General features: G+C 36.1%; 1 protein-coding gene across 2 annotated transcripts in view; it reads right to left on the bottom strand.

The window, feature by feature from the left end:
* The window catches only part of LOC126824240 (carbonic anhydrase 4), a 36,059-nt gene extending 17,819 nt beyond the window's left edge, over positions 1–18,240 (bottom strand). The window contains exon 1 of one of the 2 annotated variants that reach the window (XM_050553439.2): positions 18,069–18,240. In XM_050553439.2, the coding sequence (XP_050409396.1) occupies positions 18,069–18,126 (58 nt within the window). In that variant the 5' untranslated portion in view covers positions 18,127–18,240. Of the gene's footprint in view, positions 1–14,862; positions 15,337–18,068 lie in introns of those variants that run through there. The other variant, XM_050553440.2, reaches the window with a different exon arrangement.
* Between the last annotated feature and the right edge of the window lie 1,791 nt (positions 18,241–20,031).

Raw genomic sequence — 20,031 nt, forward strand, 5'->3', positions numbered from 1 at the left:
AAATCAATGGTGGATTGATGTAACATTGTAAACTGACAATTCCCCATTGAGGGAATCACCTCTTTTGAAAGTTTCGAAGACAAATTAGTAAACCCATGATATTTGATTGAGAATGTTCCTCGAGAATGGTGTTGATTCAACAAAGAGATGAAATCCAACAATGAAATAAAAATATTTATTTGACCGAATCGACAGACTAGAAATGTTATTTCAACTAAGGTCAGGCCTTCGACTCACAAACAGTAGTAGTTTATGTCATCCATTAAGGGGTCAAACAGAAATTAATATACGTGGGAAACCGACTATACGTCCCATCAGACCAACCCATACTTCCTGAAAAAATGTCATCTTTTCACTACAGTATCAATGAGATACCCAATCATGACATTAAAAAGATACATGTGAAAAAAATTAGTGTAAAGTTTCAACTTTACATTTAAAACAATACCCGCGGTGCACCAGCCCTTTTCTAAATACAAATTTATAACCCACAGTTAGATGCCTAAGTGTTCTTTTCAGGTTCGAATACAACCTTTAATAAATGACTAAAGGTTTTTGATGATGTAAGTGCTATTAAAACAAGTTTTATAAGAGTAGGCGGCTCGGAAACGGCTTTATACAGTATACATAGTAATATATATTGATTCACCGGTAACGTCAATGTCAATATTGAGAGATGAAATGAATGTGGAAATATGAATAATTCAGTATGACTTTATGACAAGTGGGAGAGATTTGACATCTATACACCTCAATTGTGTTTGGATAGAAAATAAAATTGTTTTCAATTACCATATAGACAAACTGGAAGACACGAACCGACTGCAGTAGCGTTTCGTTGTAAAATATAAACAAAATTACGGTTTCTACTGGTTTTATTTCTGGTCAAATCTTAAAGTCTCAATCTGTTATTCTTAACCACATGAATATATGAAGTTTTATTTAGTGCGTCTAATGGGAGGGAGAGCGAAATGGGGTTTAACGTCCACTCGACACAAACTATGTAAATTTCGGAACTAGCCAATGGTTCAATTCAATTTCAATAATTCGCTTGCGCGTGTGGGTATTAAGCTGTGAGGGAAACCGGGGACATGAAGGAAACCCACGAGGTTTGATAGACGATCCAACTCCTTGTCACGAACAAGTGGGGAATCTAAACCACAACTTGACTCAATGACAGACCTTTGAACGATTCGGCCACCCCCCCACCACTCCCCAGTTCAAATGGGCCGGGATAATTGAGCGGTGGGGCATTACACTCTCAACTAGTATACACCTGGTGTGAGTCCAGCCGTGGGTTGGGAAATGAAATGAAATGAAATAAAATGGGATTTAAAGTCCTACTGTTCTGCCCCGACTGGGCTAATGAAGACGGGGAAATTTTGCACGGACAGCGGCGCCACGACCTAGTCTTATATCGAATTCCAGCTGTCAGGGAATCTTTTACATGCACGCCAATGTGTACACGGGGTGGGGGGGGGGCTCGGTTTATCGTCTGGACAACTGTCCTTGTCAGGCCCTCTGCACCACTGACAGGGGAAACCACGCTGGAACCGTGGGTTGGGAAGAACCTCGTGATTTTTCGAGCCATATTCGCACTTGTTACGGGTAGTGTTTGTGGGGCTGACAAGTAAAGCGTTGTGTAGTCGTTCAGATGGGAAGAAAAACAGAGATTCACCCGTGTACACATAATTCAATAACGACAAAGGGTAAGCGGAAACGCCAATGTCCGGAGACAGTTCACCTTCCGAACATTGTACAACAATAGCGTATATTAGTCTCAGTGGGAAAGTTTTTGGATTTTGCGGTCATTTAGGGCAGAGATCTGTGGGTAAACGTACACTCGACACAAACTAGGTCATTTCGGGACTAACATATGGTTCAATTTAATTTCTATAATTCGCTTGCGCGTAGGGGTCTTTAGCAGTGTGTGGAGGGGGGTCGCAGGACCCGGAGAAAAACCCACGAGGTTGGACAGGATACCCTACTCCTTGTGACGTGAAACCGGGGAACCTAAACCACGTCAGTTGATTCAATGATAGACATTATGATGCAGCGCGCACGCGCTATTCATTCGACCCCCCCCCCCACCCTCCAAGTAGATAGCTGTCTCTGTGCAAAGTGATACTAACTATAACGCAATGCAGTGCGAGTGGGTTGAAGTGGGTGCAAGTGATGGCGTCCTGACCCATCTTAAATTGCAATTGTCAATGTCAATGGTTTTATTCTATGCATATCCGGAACTAGGACTATCCTTGTCGGCTCCCGTAAGCGTGTTCCCCTCTTGACCTTGAATAAGTAAAATGTTAATTCCGAGTTTGCCACTATAGATATAATTTTCAACAAAACGTGAAATATAACATACAACATCAGCATTTTTAATAGTGATTTTGGTAAAGTATTCCATATGTAGGGCTGTCTTTTTTCTGTTAATGGATTCTGTCTTCTTCAAATATCTGGTCTGGTTTTTAAGCAAAGTTAGGTATGAGTTTTGTGATAGGAGGAGAAATACTTGAACGTTAAGCCGTTAGTGCCAATTACCAGACTATCACAGATGTTCTTTGTGTGGATAAGACAATTATATATGTTGTTTCTGTCTCGAGTTTCGTGGCCATACACCATCGCTTGTCTACGTATCTCGAAACTGATGCATGTTAGTTAAACAAAAAATACACGTGGAAAATGAATTAGTGATAGGCTGTATTTAATAATAACGCTTAACATGCACCAAGTCAACGGTCATTACAAACAATTTCCTTTTCAATCAGGGCATTTATTTTGGCATAGCAGTTTCTTCTCTGTTATATTGGGTTTATTTTACGATAAAAATTTCTAATTTCAAATAAATTATTTCTCTATTAAGTTTTATTTAAACATGTGTCCACCCATACAAAAGTCATGCCGTTTGTCTACAATACCCCTCTTGAGAAAAAACACGAAGCTTGTTGACCGACATTTTAATACCTAAATTGACGATTTTAGTCGAAAGAAAAAAGTTTTAAGAAGTATTTATTCCGTTTCCATTTAAAGATACATTATGGGAGATTAGGAGATTAGATACAGAGCTGACAGTTCCCTCTATAATAGTTTAAAACTAGATAATGTAAAGGGAATTTGCTGAAAATTTCAGTCAAATTGATCCACTCTGAACCGAGATATTACCGATTGAATTTTCGACCTTATCTCGATCATCATTACTATAAAGTCGGTACGATAAAAAAAACACAACATAGTCTCAATTATCCATTTCATGTTAAAATCATGAATGAAAGTTGAGCAACAATTCGGATCCTAATCGCAGGCTAGCGTTGACATCGTGAGTTAATTATGGTCTGGATAAGTTAATTAATGTCTAATTAATAATTTAGAGAACATTTCAGGCCTAAAGAAAGACCTGCAATAGGCAGATTTATCTCTTTTGCATAATGTATGTTTAATAAAATTGAAAATGTTAATTTAGTCTTTGTATGTATGAAAGGTGTAAATCCAGTAAGAACCGCATCCAATATGGACCTTTAGAATTATAGAAATTTCGCAGATCATTAGAATCCCAAGTTCCCCTCAAATCTCTGATACCTTTTGGTACGAAATTAAGGTAGGTTTATGAAACGGATGCAATGTGAGAATCAAATCTCTGATACCTTTTGCCTACTGCATGTCGTCTTCGTTAGCCCAGTCGGTGCAGAACACAGTAAGACATTAGACCCTATTTTATTTAATTTCACGAAACTAATGTAGGTTTATGGAACGGATACAATGTGAGGACTTCAAAACTGTGTTACCTTTTGTTATGAATCTAATGTAGATTTATGAGCGGATACAATGTGAGGACTTCAAATATTCAATTGACGTTCTTCCTGTAGCATTTTCCGTTCTGGTGAGTGTGCATACCATATTATCTAAATTTATCAATATCGTAAACCAATTACCGCTAAGTGACTCCTTTATTGCGCTACTTTGGGGTAAATCGGGAGCTTACAGTGAATTAATAATTCACAGGTTCAATTACATGTATTTCATACAGGTCACGATAAATTGTTACAATTGTAAGACCTAATTACTTTAACATTATGTGCTATATTTTATCGTTTATTGTTATATCCAGTTACTAAATGTCTCTAGAGGATTAATTTGTTTATTACTTGGCCGATAAAATATGAAAAATGAGTCTGGGGGAAAATGCGTGCAAAATACACGTACTTGCGCGTATTGTGTCTAAAGAACCCCCTATGGTGGATTTTCAAAGCCAAATACTGACATCGACCCAATCACCCAAATCAAGGGTAGTCGACATTTCCCAAACAAAATAGCGAAGGCGACCGGACAGGTCGTAAAGGCCAGTGTCCATAGAAGACTATAAAGCGTAATCAATTATCATTATGGTCTCTTAAGGAGACTAAATAAAGATTCAATCTATTTATAATGTCCATTTATTTTATTATAATTGTTAGCGTTTATTTTCAACGCGTTCCGTATCGCCGAGCGGCATCTATATGTCCTCGTGATAATAGGTTTATTTAAAAATTTGTTTTGGTGTCTAAATGTATTACAGTTGACCCTGAACTCAACGTATAACAGACTACTTATTGTTTGTGATCAAACCTGTTAATCCGCTTTATTATCTAGGTTTTCAAAGCGCTCAATGTGTCAGAATACAAGGGCATAAAATAACAGTATTTTATGGGTGGGTGGAGATTTCTCGATAAAAGCGCAACGGGAAACAGTTTTTTGCAGTTTATTTCAGCTATTGAAAAGCGTTAGTTAGTGCAGTACCCTACATACGTGATGAAAATAATTCGACCCAATCTCGAAATCAAACTAGTGACCCCCTACACCCTCCGTGAACGCTTCTTCCGACCGTCCGTTCTATCGTTCGCTCATCTGAAATATTTTTAGCATGCTCATCCCGAAGCACCAAACACAAAATGAAATGAAATGAAATGGGGTTTAACGTCCTACTGTTTTGCTCCGAACTGGGCTAATGAAGACGGGCATACGCCATACAGTGTGTTATGAGGGAAATTTTGCCCGGACAGCGGCACTACGGCCTACTCTTATATCGAATTCCAACTGTCAAGGGATCTTTTACGTGCATGCCAATGTGTACACACTGAATGTGATGGTATAGGGGTAACTGTCACTCACTTTAAACAAAGAAACTAGCGTTTATGATTATTATGTATTCATCTACAAAGTAGGAATAGTAGCACGATCTCCAGGCTCCAGGGCCCTGTTTCTCGAAATCGTAACTAAAAATAAATCCAAATTTTAGTAGATACTTCAATATTGATTGGCTAAGCACTAAAATCAGTCTATATTATCCAATCAAATTACTAAAATTTGGATTTTATCTTTGTTAAAATTTCGTGAAACAGGCCCCGGTTGCACAAAGCATTCTCAGACTTACGTTAAGAATTTACTCAAAATTGTTGCCAGGCAACGAAACATACGCCCACAGCAACTAAATCGTCCGGGCAGTCAACAAGGGTTGTCGCATATTTTTACTTTTTTCGGTAATGAAACATTTATAATACACTAAAATCTGATTAAGAGCAACAACTCACGAAGTAATTATCAGAACACTATTAGAATTTGTTTGGTTTTTATAAAGTTCTGCCCCATGCTAACGTTTTGTATGCAAAGCTTTTAATATCATAGATTTAACTGTTCAAGTCATAAAAATTCATTGAAAATCAAGATACTTGTTCGTCTCAAGATCTAAAACTCTGTGTATCAATGTGAAGTCAATCGGATGATAACTTAAGGGCCATAACTTTGGCAGTAATTATGGGAAGTCGTTGAAAATCAATAGGAATCTTCGTCTCATGACCTCAAACACTGTGTATAAATTTAAACTCAATCGGATATTAACTTGAGCCTCAAGAGCATCCACAAGAATTTTTTTAAGTGATCAAGGGCCATAACTCTGGCAGTAATTATCGGAAATTGCTGAAATTCAATAGGATTCTTCGTCTCATGACCTTAAACACTGTGTATAAATTTACAGTCAATCGGATATGAACTTTGGCCTTTAGAGCGTCCACAAGATTTTTCAAAGTGATCAAGGGCCATAACTGGCAGTAATTATCGGAAATCGCTGAAAATCAATAGGCTTCTTCGTCTCAAGACCTTAAACACTGTGTATAAATTTAAAGTCAATCAGATATTAACTTTAGCCTCTAGAGCGTCCACAAGCAATTGTGGACGCCGGACGGACGGACGGACGGGGGCGACGACAATATACGACCACATTTCATTGTGGGCGTATAAAAAGCCCTTTATAAAACTGTTGTTGTTTTAATGTATCAAATGCACCTATAAGAAACTATGTGCAAAATTTTCTGTTTCTGGATCAAAAATATTTCTTAAAAACAATGATTGAAAGTTGAATAAATTCCTAACTTATGTCTGAGAATGCTTTGTGAAACCGGGACCCGATTTTAGTATTAAACAGTGAACCCGGTGACGTCCTAATTACTGCGGTTTCTGGGTCGGGAAAACATTTTAATACCAGCGTATAAAGAATTTGCAATGGTTAAACTTCTCCTTTAACTCGTTTAATATCTACTGTTAGTGTAAAAGCTACTTGAATACACTTGACCAAAAAGTATTACAAAATAAAGTTGTCTCAAATTCAGCTTAAAGATGACGAAGCAATTACAGTAACAATATACGTTAGTGAAGATCTTTGGACAATTTGAACAGATATGAACAAGCATACCTTTTGAAATGAAAATGAGGTTATGACGGTATATAGAACCCGGAAACGGATAAATATCTTGTTTTCGCGATATTATCAAATCATTCATAAAGCACGAGTTGAAACTTGTTCATGCTCAAGGACATGTTTTCCGGATACGCCATTCTTCTAAATAATACCGAAAATTTGAATACGAGTGGGGGATTAACCTTGTACGACGCCATGTAAATTAGTATCTCGTGGTTAAAAGTCCCGAATGAGAAAAGTCTGGGTCTACAATAATTGAAATTTTATGATATAGACACTCTTATGTTGCATAAGGGGATTCTTTGGGTAAGATATTGAATTAAAATTGTTTTTATTGAGGTAGATATTCATGATATGATAATATACAACATTAATTATTAACAAGGTATCAAGTGAGTTATTGAAGATAACGATGATGTCAAGTTTTCAATAATAAGAAAATTCCAACTATTTGACATTCATTATACACAACAGAGAACGATTACTATAAATGCAAAAAATTTGGTTTAACCACGTTAATTTTCTGAAATGAAATGAAATGAAATGAAATGGGGTTTAACGTCCTACTGTTCTGCTCCTAACCTGGGCTAATGAAGACGGGCATACGCCATACAGTGTGCTATGAGGGAAATTTTGCCCGGACAGCGGCACTACGGCCTACTCTTATATCGAATTCCAACTGCCAAGGGATCTTTTACGTGCACGCCAATGTGCATCACTGACAAGGGAGAACCACGCCGGAAAATCTGGATGAACTTTCTCTGCCAATGCAGGGATCGAACACCCGACCTCCAGGCTAGCGAGCTAGCGTCTTACCCACTTAGCCACGTGATCCCCACGTTAATTTTCTATCCGCACTCATGATACCAAACATTAATCAGCTGGACCTCCTGTTTTAACTTGTTTTGTTACAGTTTCGTAAAATTATGACCAAGGGAGAAGATGACCCACCCACTTTTCTCACGACAGCGAATTTTAACACCATGTTTTAAAGGGACATCTTGATATACAATAAATTGTTTTTTTTATGTTTTTTCCCATTTTCTTTTCTTAATATTACGCCTTCATATGTAAATAACTTGATAGAATCAACCGGTTCATAATATCACATTATAATGTTAAATTTGTTATAAACAACAACAACAACGGGAACGTTTGGTGTCCTGCTGTTCTGCTTATGAAGACAGACGGATACTAAACACATGCTATGATAATGTTTCATGGTGTATTTATTTGAAGTCGCGTGTTTACAGGGCATGGCGAGTGGCCAGTATAACAATAGCTCATGGATTTGTTCATTAACAACGACTTACAGTTACTCCGATGACGTCACCGTCGGTCGGGGCCTTATCAAGACAAAATGGATGTTGTATATACTATAGTTTCTAAATTGCTAAAGCAATATTGATAGCTGACAATAAATGAAATATAAAGAATTTGCAACTGACGAACATTTCCTTTATAATGGACTGCTTTGATATGAATTGAAAAGAAGGTAGGCGTAGAACGGTTGAAAGCTTAAAAGAACCCATACACCGTGGCAGTGTTAAAAGATGAATATATCTTACAAACCCAGTGGCTGCATAAGGAAAAAATAATGAAATCTTTACGGATATGAAATAGCAAATCTAACCTAAGTTATGACTATATATATATATATATATCCATATATATCTCTAGGAAACAGCCAATCAGATAAATATCTCATCTTTCGGTATATTATATCGAGTGGACGGATTAGAAATTGATAAGTACTCTTTCCGGATACGTCATTCTTCTTCACAGACTCATTAATTTAAATATGAATGGTGAATTACCTTGTATAAGACGCCATGTAAATTTGTTTGTGGTGGATAAATGTCCCGCGTGAAAAAAGATTCAGTCTGTGCAATATTTGAAATATTACGATATCAGCGAGACAGTGTTATATAAAATGATTCTATTGATAAGGACAGTTGAATAAAAACAAAATGTGTTTATTCAAGTAGATATGCATGATATGGTAATATAGAATACTAAAAAAAACTTTATCGAAAAAGATCTTGAATCATGAAAGCATCAATTTAAGTATCAGTATGTTCATCAGCAAAACCTAACTGCTCAATTCAATTCAAACTAAATTCAGATGACATTCTGCATAAAGAAGGAGTAAATAGTTTCGCGTTGTTCAGTATATAGCGAATGGTGTGATATTGTGAAAACCAATCGGTGTCAATTTGTAGCGCAATTAGTAAAATGTGATTTTGTACCCCAATTAATAACGGCGTGATTGTTCAATACTGCATTCTTTTGTTCAAACTACTCAAATGATCATCAAAGCTAACCAATCGTTAGATATTACACCAAATAACCCACACACATTATATTTCATAACCCCCTATTAGTTAAACATGCTTCATTATACGTGCATTAACTAGTTTTTTTCCGTGGCAACGGACTGCAATTGACTGACTATTCATGTGTAATTAATTTTATAACGAACGTGTCTTATAAATATATATTGAATGATATACAAATTTTGATGTTCTTCTTTTCGGTACTACATGACATCCGGTTACATCTATACAATTTATCTAAACATCAAGCAAACACACGAATTGACCACTGTTCGTGACACTGTAACAAGATGGGTTAGGTGTCATTCTACCACCCCTTATGTCCTGTAGACTGTGTATTTTCTGTCATATCCTTTTACACAGAAAAGGCACGTGGATGAGCCGTATGTGTCAATATTTTATGTCCTTTATAGCGACTTAATTATATATTTTGTGAATAGCTGATCCATCATCTCTAAAATGTGCTACATGAAAATACAAATAATTGATATCTATAACTGTTAATCCTTCCATTCACCTGACTTTATTACTGTATAACATTTGTTAGACTTTCGTTTACGGCTTTATAATAACGTACACCTGGTTATGTATTTAAGTACCGCTGATTATTAATACCGCTACAGTTCATTTATCCTCATAACATTTATTGTCAGTATGGAAATGAAGGGACATAATGGGTAACCTTGTGATCGCCCAATTTACAAATTTCAATTAAGCTGTCAATCCATAAAAGTCAAGTTAATACCAACTAGCACCCTTTTATTCTGTTTAAATAAGTTAACTGATGTAATAATTTTTAAATTAGCCTACTAATAATACGTTCCCTTTTTTGATGCGGTAATGGTGGTCAATAAAATCTTCTCTCATATAAATATTTTATCATTAAAAATATTTACGGTGGTTTCCATTTAAATAAATTATTGTACGATTCCAGTCAGTAAGGAACAAGGAGATGGTGTGTGTCTATGTGTATGCAGCCGCGGGGTGTGTGTGTGTTGGGGGGGGGGGGGCTCGACAAGATAAGACATTTCTGTTAATCGCGTGCAGTCATGAGATCGAACCCACTGATAATAGAATGACAATCCACATCGCGAAGTCTTTGGTAATTCGTTCAACACAACTTCACAGCAGGAATTGGACTACAACTTTTAGTATTAACGCGGTACATTAGACATGAATCGAACTCAAATTGATTCATTAACCAACCATTATTTTTCTTCTATCATCTTTGGCCAGTACTGTAATATATGGACAGAAATAAACCGCGCTTAAGTGTGGCCTGACCAATAATACTATGATTCAAACTGTTTTAGCCTTTCAATTACTCACGAATTACAGTTAATGGCACTTACATTAATCACTAAAAGTGGCGCCATGGAAAAATGATCAAGCAGATAGCTGTTCATTTTCTTTATTTATTTACACCCTTATCAAAATAAAATCCACATCTCTTATTTTTAATTCATGCATGTGTGTTGACATAATGGATTTTTAAAAAAAAACCCACTAGTTTCGGATGATATCTTTGATTTCACAACACGATGCAGTGGAACAGTTATTCTATACGGGGATTCTCTGAAAGGGTCATAGAAATGTAGACATATTAGATAAAAACGTCAAACTGCAAAACATTGATACAAAGGATTCCCTCAAGGCATAGACTCTCAAGCGACGGGAACAACACTTGAACTGGTAGTCATATTGACCTTTCCCCCTTTACATCCGGTAGACCACGATGACCATAATTTTATAAATTCGAAAGACATTTAGAAACTTGAGATCAGCTACCGAAAGTTATGCCTACCCGTACGATATTCAACATTAAGGGATATTCATTTGAGGAGTTCATGTAACTTGTCAGATTAGCGTTGCACCAAATCGCGAATCAATCGAAAGTATTTCTGGCTCCGATTTGAATCATATTGTTACAATTATTATGTGATTTTTCTAGGTCAGCAAGTTCAGTGATTGTATATCATGATCATGAAATCGAAGATCAAGAATGAAGATCACGGTGTTTCCTGGGGGCCCAACTACAAGTGAAATATGCCACAGTGATGGTTTTATTGTTGGTGGTTAATCAAATGAGTCCCCAAATTAGATCAGGGTTCGCGGTGTTAGTAAAGATCATACACATCTATAAAAACTAGTCGCGAAGTCGTGAATCATTCTTTTAAGCTATTTTTTTTTAATCAACACACATATTTTGTTAATGAAATGAAATGGGGTTTAACAGCCTACTTTTCTCCACCGACTAGGATAATGAAGACGGGCCATATAGTGTGTTATGAGGAGAATTTTGCCCGGACAGCGACACTACGGCGTTTTCTTATATCGAATTCCAACCGTCAAGGGTTCATTTTGGTCGCTACTGCGTTCTCTTATATCGAATTCCGAATTACGTGCACGCCCTGGTGTACACTGGACCTCAGTTTTTATTCCCATCCGAACGACTAGGCAGCTGTCCTTATTAGGACCTCCATCCTGTGCCCCTGACAAGCGGAAAACACGCCGGAAAATCCCGTGGAACTTTCCCGGCCAACACCGGAGCGAACCCGCGGCCTCCAGCCCTGCGAGCCAGCGTCTTATACGGAGCCGCCATAGCTCCCAATACTAAATTATTTGGGTGGCGTTTCGAAGGCTATTCTCTTCAAGTTGTCAAGCAACGAAAATATCAATTAAAAAAATAAATACAATAGCAATTTAGTCGACAAAATATGAAGAAATAAACAGCGGTAAATTATAGATCATCTAGGATGTTTTAAGTTTAAGGACAAAACAATGGCAAAACAAAAATAAAGCAAATTTGTCTACAATATGTGGCAGTTTTCCTAATGACAAAGGGTGGCATGTTTTTGGAAATGTGCTATGTTTTTGAACATGTGGTTTCAATGAGGAACCATGCTAAGAGAATAAGAATTCGCCTGCTGTTTTTGCCATCAAAGAAAAACAGAGGTCTGTAGAGAGATATTACTCAGCATCTAACAAAGGTCCTTTGATAGCTATTACTTATATAATCCCAACAATTGCAACAAGGAATGAAATACAATACGGAGCATCCATTTAATTAACATGTAATTTTAATTAGAGTTTCTAAAGAGTAAGATTAAGTAGAAACGAAATACCAATCTCCATTATACTTTGACATGTATAGTAAATAAGATAAGGTTTCTTTTAACTTGGTCCAGGCTTTGATATAAGATTGCGATCGTCTTTAATGATAATTTGAGAACGTTGTTTCTTTGTTGCCGAAGTTTCGTATTACACTCAAACTGAGAATGGGTCTAAATTACGAAATGTCTCGTCAGTCTGTTCTGCAGAGAGAACAAAAAAAAAACAGGAATAATAAACTGATGTTGCCACACGACTTCATGGATCACTTATCTAATTAAAGTAAAAAGTGTCCTTGTCTGGAGGTATTCAGTGCGAAAGCTTTAAATATGGCTAAAATTACGACGCGACATGCAAATAATTTGTTGAAATGAATAAGAGGCATTATGTTGAAGCAAAGTGAAACCTTGCATCATATATACATAATACTCTGCGTGACTCTGTTCGCCATCCTTCATTCGCAGCCTATAAAATAATTTATTTGATTAATATAGAAATATGAACGCATCACGTCTTGTATTTTGCCCTGGGTTTTCAACAATAGCGCGGGAAGTAATTCCTGCCTTTTTTCTCAAGATTTCTAAAATTAATTGTTTCTTCTAAAATTAAAAGTTGTCTGTTTCTTTTGTATTTCGCTGGTAATACTAGCCTTACACGGAAAAATCAACAACTCCCCTAAATGTTTAGAACTATAAAATCTTACTCGTGCATTTCCGATCACGGTAGTCCTAAATCGTTTAATTCTATTTTTATAATAAACACCAAAAAAGTGTATATTTGAATTGCTCAAATTTCAATCCACGAATACTTGCTCAATACTGTTCTGTTCCGGCCCGGGTGCACGTAAAAGAACCCTTTACAGTTGGAATTCCATATAAAACTAAGCTATAGGCCCGTCCTCATTAGCCCAGTCGGTGCTAAACCCCCAATTCATTTCCAGGAAGGCCATATTGTGTTTCTGTCCCTACAGTAAATTGCAATGTCTTAATATGTTGATTCATTCTTGACAATTGCCCAGACGTTCGAAATGGCACCACATACTTTGTTTATTGTATGAAAAGGCTTTTAAAGGAGCTAAATCGTTAATATTTAGGACCTAGAAATTGACATAAATGGGTCGCAACGCATATAATACTGTAATATGAATGTATGTAAACTGATTTACATTCAATCGACTTTGTTTTTACTGTATGTTCGACGAACTACACCAGAAGTCTCAATCGAATGGCAATCTCTATAGCATCTGGTTATTCCAGTCTACAACGACAGTATTTATTGCATGGCGTCACTGATTGACATGACTAGTTGAACATGTCTTGCCTCGTTCTTCGAGTCCATTGTTACAAATGGCGCCCCGCGCATTATGGTGCACGATTCGTGTACCAATGGTAAAATGTTATTTTGTCTTAAATATTAGATGTCAGAAGCCCATCTTTCCCCGGTAAAATCACGGTAAAATGTTTATTTTGTCTTAAATATTGGATATCCCGGTATGATCACAGCATCAATGTTGATTTAAATTGACAAATAATTTGTGTCAAAGACCTTGGATAATACTGAGTTAGAGATTTAGCTACTTTAAATAGGCGTGTAAGATATATAATAAAATATATAACTTTATTGTCACCTATGCCCGACTAGACAAATAGGTTAATCACATAGAAATACATGTGTTTTTCTTTATTTATTTTCCATAAATTTATTATATTTTGATCGTTTGTTTTTTTTTACTCGGCCTTGTACGGTACACCACACATGAACATACCATAGTATGATAGATCTACCGAGTAACACGTTAATAACCACTACATATCAATAATGTTTAATTCGTGTTATCTGTCCATCTAGGATAACTAGCAAAATGTGTCTTTCTCACTTTTCTGGACGTAATGTTTTATTGTGATTTTAAAGAACTCCTTTAACTGTTATTTGACCATATATTTACAGCTGCGATACATTTACATCTGCACATTTTACTCACAGTATAAATAGGCGAGTGTTGGATTGGTTTGAATTATAGTCATATAATTTTCTTGTTGGAAAAGGTAATGTGTCTTTAAATTCTAAAACAATGCAAATGAAATGGAATAATCTCAGACCACAAAGAGTGTTAATTTAATACTTTTTAAACAATAGTGCATAAAACAGCGCGTGCGTATTCTTTCTAAATTACCTACCCTCTACCAATACATAGCTATGTATTACAAATTTTCTTTCTTTTCGTTTTATTTATTGATAAATATTTTAAATAAATTATAACTGAAATATACTTAGTATTACTACATATATTATATATGACGCTTAATAGCAGCAACGATCCTAACCACGGTACATATAGATCGCTTATGATTCACTCAGTATTAGTAAAATGCATGTATCCGGCTTATATAAAATTATCATTTACCCTAAAAATGGTTCGCCCGATATTGTTATCACCCGATAGAAAACATTACATTAAATATCGCTATATATTCAATTCATAGCTATATATTTAATTCAACTTTTCTTAGGGGTAGATGATGTATCTTAATTTTGTTTTAAAAAGCCCGAAAATTATTCTTTAATTAAACAACTATTTTTCTTGAAAAATGAAGAAAAATGACATTTTATTACTTTTGTATTAATTTTTTTCTGGTGAGAATATAAAAAAAGCAAAGAAAAAACTTAGTTTAATTAATCTAAACTTACTTGCTGCTGTAGATAGTCCTACGAATATCAGAAAGGTGAAAGCGACACTTAACTCCATTTTAGTTAATTTTTATACAAGTTTTTTTCTGACTATCTATTTTCTGTGATCTGAATTCGGTCGTTCTTGAAGCACTGAATATCATCCAATTTTTCCTGCCGTTTTTAAGCGATACGGGGGCGGGTGTAATGCTACTAAAGGCTGCATAGTCACGTGATATCATACGTACGGTTTTGTTTCACCACGGCCCTTATAGTATACAAGGTCCATGGTTTCACTTCCAGTGATGTAAGTAGAGTATTGTTTACAACAAGTTCAAGAGATGGTCATCGGCAATTTATATATATATCAAATTATTTATATACCGTTCGAGTAGCCAATAGCCCATACACAAAAGTCCCTATATACACAACAAATAGGCGAAAGCTTGCTGTACAAACCATTCATACTACGGCATTATAGCTAGCTTAATAGATAAAACGACTCTTATGTGCACATATAAACATATACCACGGTTTTGATATAAAATTTAAATCGTCTTTTATAATATTTTATAAACTTTGTTTTTTTTAACCGAAGTTTCGTATTACACCCAAACTGTGAATTGATCTATATTACTGAAGTCTCGTCAGTCTGTCCTGCAGAAAGAACAGAAAAAAATCACGAATGATAAACTGATGTTGCCACACGACTTCATGGATCACTTATCTAATTAAAGTAAAAACTGTCCTCTGGAGCTATTCAGTGCGGAAGCTTTAAATATGACTAAAAATTACGACGCGACATGCAAATGATTTGTTGAAATGAATACGAGGCATTTTGTTGAAGCAAAGTGAACCCTTGCATCATATATACATAATACTCTGCGTGACTTCGCAGCCTATAAAATAATTCATTTGATTAATATAGAAATATGAACCTATCACGTCTTGTATTTTGTCCTGGGGTTTCAACAATAGGCGCGGGAACTACAATGATATTTTTCTCAAGATTTCTAACATTATTAAATTATGCTCATGCAGTTCCAATCACGGTAGTCCTAAATCGTTTAATTTTATTTTTATAATAATCACCAAAAAAGTGTATATTTGAATTGCCTAAATTTCCATCCACGAGTGCTTGTCCAAACTGTTCTGTTCCGACTGGGTGCACGTAAAAGAACCCTTGGCAGTTGGAATTCGATATACTAATAGGCCCTGGTGGTGCCCCCATAACCCACTGTATGGCGTATTGCCCTCATAGCCCACTGTATGGCGTATTGCCCACATAGCTCACTGTATGGTGTATGACATTAGCCCAGTAGGAGTAGAACAGTAAGACGTCAAGTCCTCATTTCATTTCAATTTCTGTCAAAAGGTATATTATTGTTATTAATGCATGTTTGTATGTCGTTCATATTGATGTGTTACGTATACCGTACGACTACGAGCTTAAAGAGACTTCGTTCCCTGTGAAATGCGTGAGTATTTTTCTAGTGAAAGTTAAGTACTTGGGAGTTCACACAAATCGAACAAAGATAGACTAAAGGATCGCCGTCCTATAGTAGTATCATTATTCACAAAGTGGCCAGTTCCGAAACTCTTATAGTCATATCAAATAAAGTTTGCTATAGTGCAACGTCACAATCTAAATTAGTTTGGTGAGCTACTTTCCAAAATAAATCAATTATCGGATGCTCGAGAAATGATAAGAACACACAGCTTCGTTAGCGCCACGCGTAGAGTGGTACTTTGGTCAGAGAAATTAAACAGATATGTGAAAACGGCCTGATCCTAAGAGTTCAGGGATCTAACGAAATTAATGAAATAATAGTTCCAAGGCCGACTGAGGGCTTGACAAGGACAGTTGTTGACTCGATCGGATGTGCCGAAAAACCTAGGTCCCAAGTACACTTTGGTGTGCACGTAAAAGAACATTTGAAATTTGGAATTCGATATAAGACTAGGCCATAGCGTATGCCATGTCTTAATATGCTGATTCATTCTTGACACTTGCCCAAAAGTTCGAAAAGTCGGTGCATTCTTTGTGTATTGCATGGAAAGGCTTTTAAATAGGCGTGTATGATATATAATAAAATATATAAATATATTACGCCCTATACCCGTCTATACAATTGGGTTAATCACAAATAAATACATATTATTATGTTTTTCTTTATCCATTTTCTATAAATTTGTAATATTTTGATCGTATATTCTTTTACTCGTCCGTGTACGGTACACCGCACATAAACATACTAACTTTCATTGTATAGGTTGTATGATAGATCTACAGAGTAACACGTTAATAATGTTTAATTCGGATTATCTGTCCATCTAGGATAACTAGTAAAAAGAATGTGTACCAGATGGAAGCGTGTCTTTCTCATTTTTCCTGGAAATAATGTTTTTGTGATGTTAAAGAGCCTTTAGCATTTGACGGTAGGTTAAAAAAAATCTGTTTTCGTTTAAAATTATTTGACCATACATTTACATTTGTGATACAATTTATGAGTCGAGCACAGTTTAACATACAGGATAAATAGACGAGTGTAGGGTTGGTTTGAATTATAGTCATATAAATTTCTTGTTGGAAAATTCTAAAGACAGCAAAGAGTGTTAATTTAATACTCTTTTTAATTGTAGTGCATAAAGCAGAGTATGCGTACTCTTTCTAAATACATTCTACCACTACATAGCTATGTAAATGTATTACAAATTTTCTTTTTCTTTTCGTTTTATTTATTGATACATATCTAAATAAATTATAATTGAAATATTCTTAGTATTACTACATATAGGACGCTCAACAGCCGCAACCGATCCTAACCACAGTGTATAGATCGCCTACGATTCACTAAGTGTGAGTTAACGGTATGTATCCGGCATATATATATAGCAGTATCATTTACCTAAGGAATAGTTACTCCGTTATTGTTATCACCCGATTGTAAACATGCTTTTCTAATGGTAAATATCGCTATATATTTAATTCATTGACATAATTCAACTTTTCTTAGGGTAGGGGTAGATCATGTATCTTAATTTTGTTTTAAAATGTCCGAAAATTATTCTTTAATTAAACAAATATTTTTCTTGAAAAATGAAGAAAAATGACATTTAATTACCTTTACGTTAATTTTTTCTGGTGAGAATATAAGAATATAAAAAAGCAAAAAAAAAAAACAAAAACAAAAAAAACCAACTGAATTTAATTAATCTCAACTTACATGCTGCTGTAGATAGTCCTACGAATGTCAGAAAGGTAAAAGCGACACTTAACTCCATTTTAGTAAATTTTTATACAAGTTTTTCTCTGACTGTCAGTCTACTTTCTGTGATCTGAATTCGGCCGTTCCTCAAGCACTGAATATCATCCAATTTTTCCTGCCGTTTTTAAACGATACGGGGGCGGGTCTAACGCGGCTAGTCACGTGATATCATATAGACGGGTTTGTTTCACTTCCAGCGATTTAAGTTATTGTGTAAACACAGTTCAAGAGATGGTCATCGACAATTTATATATATATCAAATTATTCATATACCTTTCAAGTAGCCAATAGTAATACACAAAACATTCTATATACATTACAAATAGACGAAAGCTTGCCATCTGAACCATTCATACTACGGCATTATAGCTAGCTTAATAAATAAAAACGACTCTTGTACCACGACTCGTCTAGTGTTTGTCTGTTAGTAGCGAAAACTTGTTAGAATTGTTATAATGTATTTTTGACGACAATTTAATAATTATTCAATGTTGGTTAAAATAATAGTAGCGAATTGATATGTTATTAATATATCAAGTTTTCAACTGTTTGAATTCAAGTTAAGAAGGTGAGATGCCTGTGATGTCAGCTACAGGCCGCTGGATCGTCTTGAAAACTTTTCATACTCGTTTATTCCTTATACACTAGGGATGATCTCTATTAATTTTGTGGGCACCTGTGAGTCGCCTCCATGTCCTAATTCCTAACAGATGCTCTTGGAACTTTGCATACTTATTCCTTATATACTAAGGATTACCATTGTTTTCGGTGAATGCCCAGCCCCAGGATCAGAGCCACACCCATTTTGTGTGTTGCATACAGGTCACAATTCTTAATGAATAGTCTTGGAAACTGGGATTTGTAAGGACAGCAACTATTGATTTTGGTACATGTCCCGAGCCCCAGGGGTAGAGCCACGCCCTTTTATTGTGTTTATCGTAAACGGACCGCAAGAGTGCTACTATCCACGTAAATTTTCTCTTATAAGTCATTGTATGACGTATACCACACTGTACGGCGTATGGCCGTCTGCATTAGTCCAGTCGGCTCAGAGACTTGTTTCACGAAATTTAACTAAAGATAAAATCCAAATTTTAGTAGATACTTATATTTTGATTGGCTAAGCACTAAAATCAGTCTAATATTATCCAATCAAATTACTAAAATTTAGTTAAAATTTCATGAAACAGGCCCCAGAACAGTAGGACGTTAAACCTCATTTAATTTCGTTTTCTATTTTTCATGCAAGTCATTGTACTATTTTTGGACCAGATATCATATTTTACTTTGAAATGAAACTTGCCATGTTTTTCCTTGGACAATTGCGCCTGCATAGACATTTCGATTTTCTTGATGTGACGGCACAATGAATGCGATAATGCCATACATGGTTCCTGTTCGACATAGTACGCTCGTGCTTGCTACAAATTTTGGCGTTCGATTTGCGTACGGATACTTCAATTCACTTTTATTTATGGTCTAATCTTGTTGTTGTTGCATGAGCTTAATGTTTAACGCCCGCTTCCACCGAAGGTGGTATCGCAGACAAGTTGTCTTTATTTTTCATTTCTTAAAAATTATCTTAGCGCACGCGCAGGGTTTTGTTCTGTCAGAGGAAATCGGAGTACCCGCAGTAAACCCACGAGGTTGTGAAGGCGACCCTATCTCCAAGCCACATAGGCTCACACAAGCGATCGAAACCACATAGGCTCACACCGCAAGCCAGAGGTGACCGGCCAGCTAGAGATCGAAGCGCGGCAGTCTAGACCACTATGCCATCCCAACCCCACTAAATGGTCTAATCTGGAGCGGACTCTTTAAGATATGGGGGGGGGGGGAAATGGTTAGCACGTGCGCGCTATATCATACGGTCTGTCATTGAGTCAACTGGCGGGGTTTCGATTCCCCGGTTGTACGTGG

Source organism: Patella vulgata, chromosome 6 (assembly GCF_932274485.2).
Source record: "Patella vulgata chromosome 6, xgPatVulg1.2, whole genome shotgun sequence".
Taxonomy (NCBI): Eukaryota; Metazoa; Mollusca; class Gastropoda; family Patellidae; genus Patella; species Patella vulgata.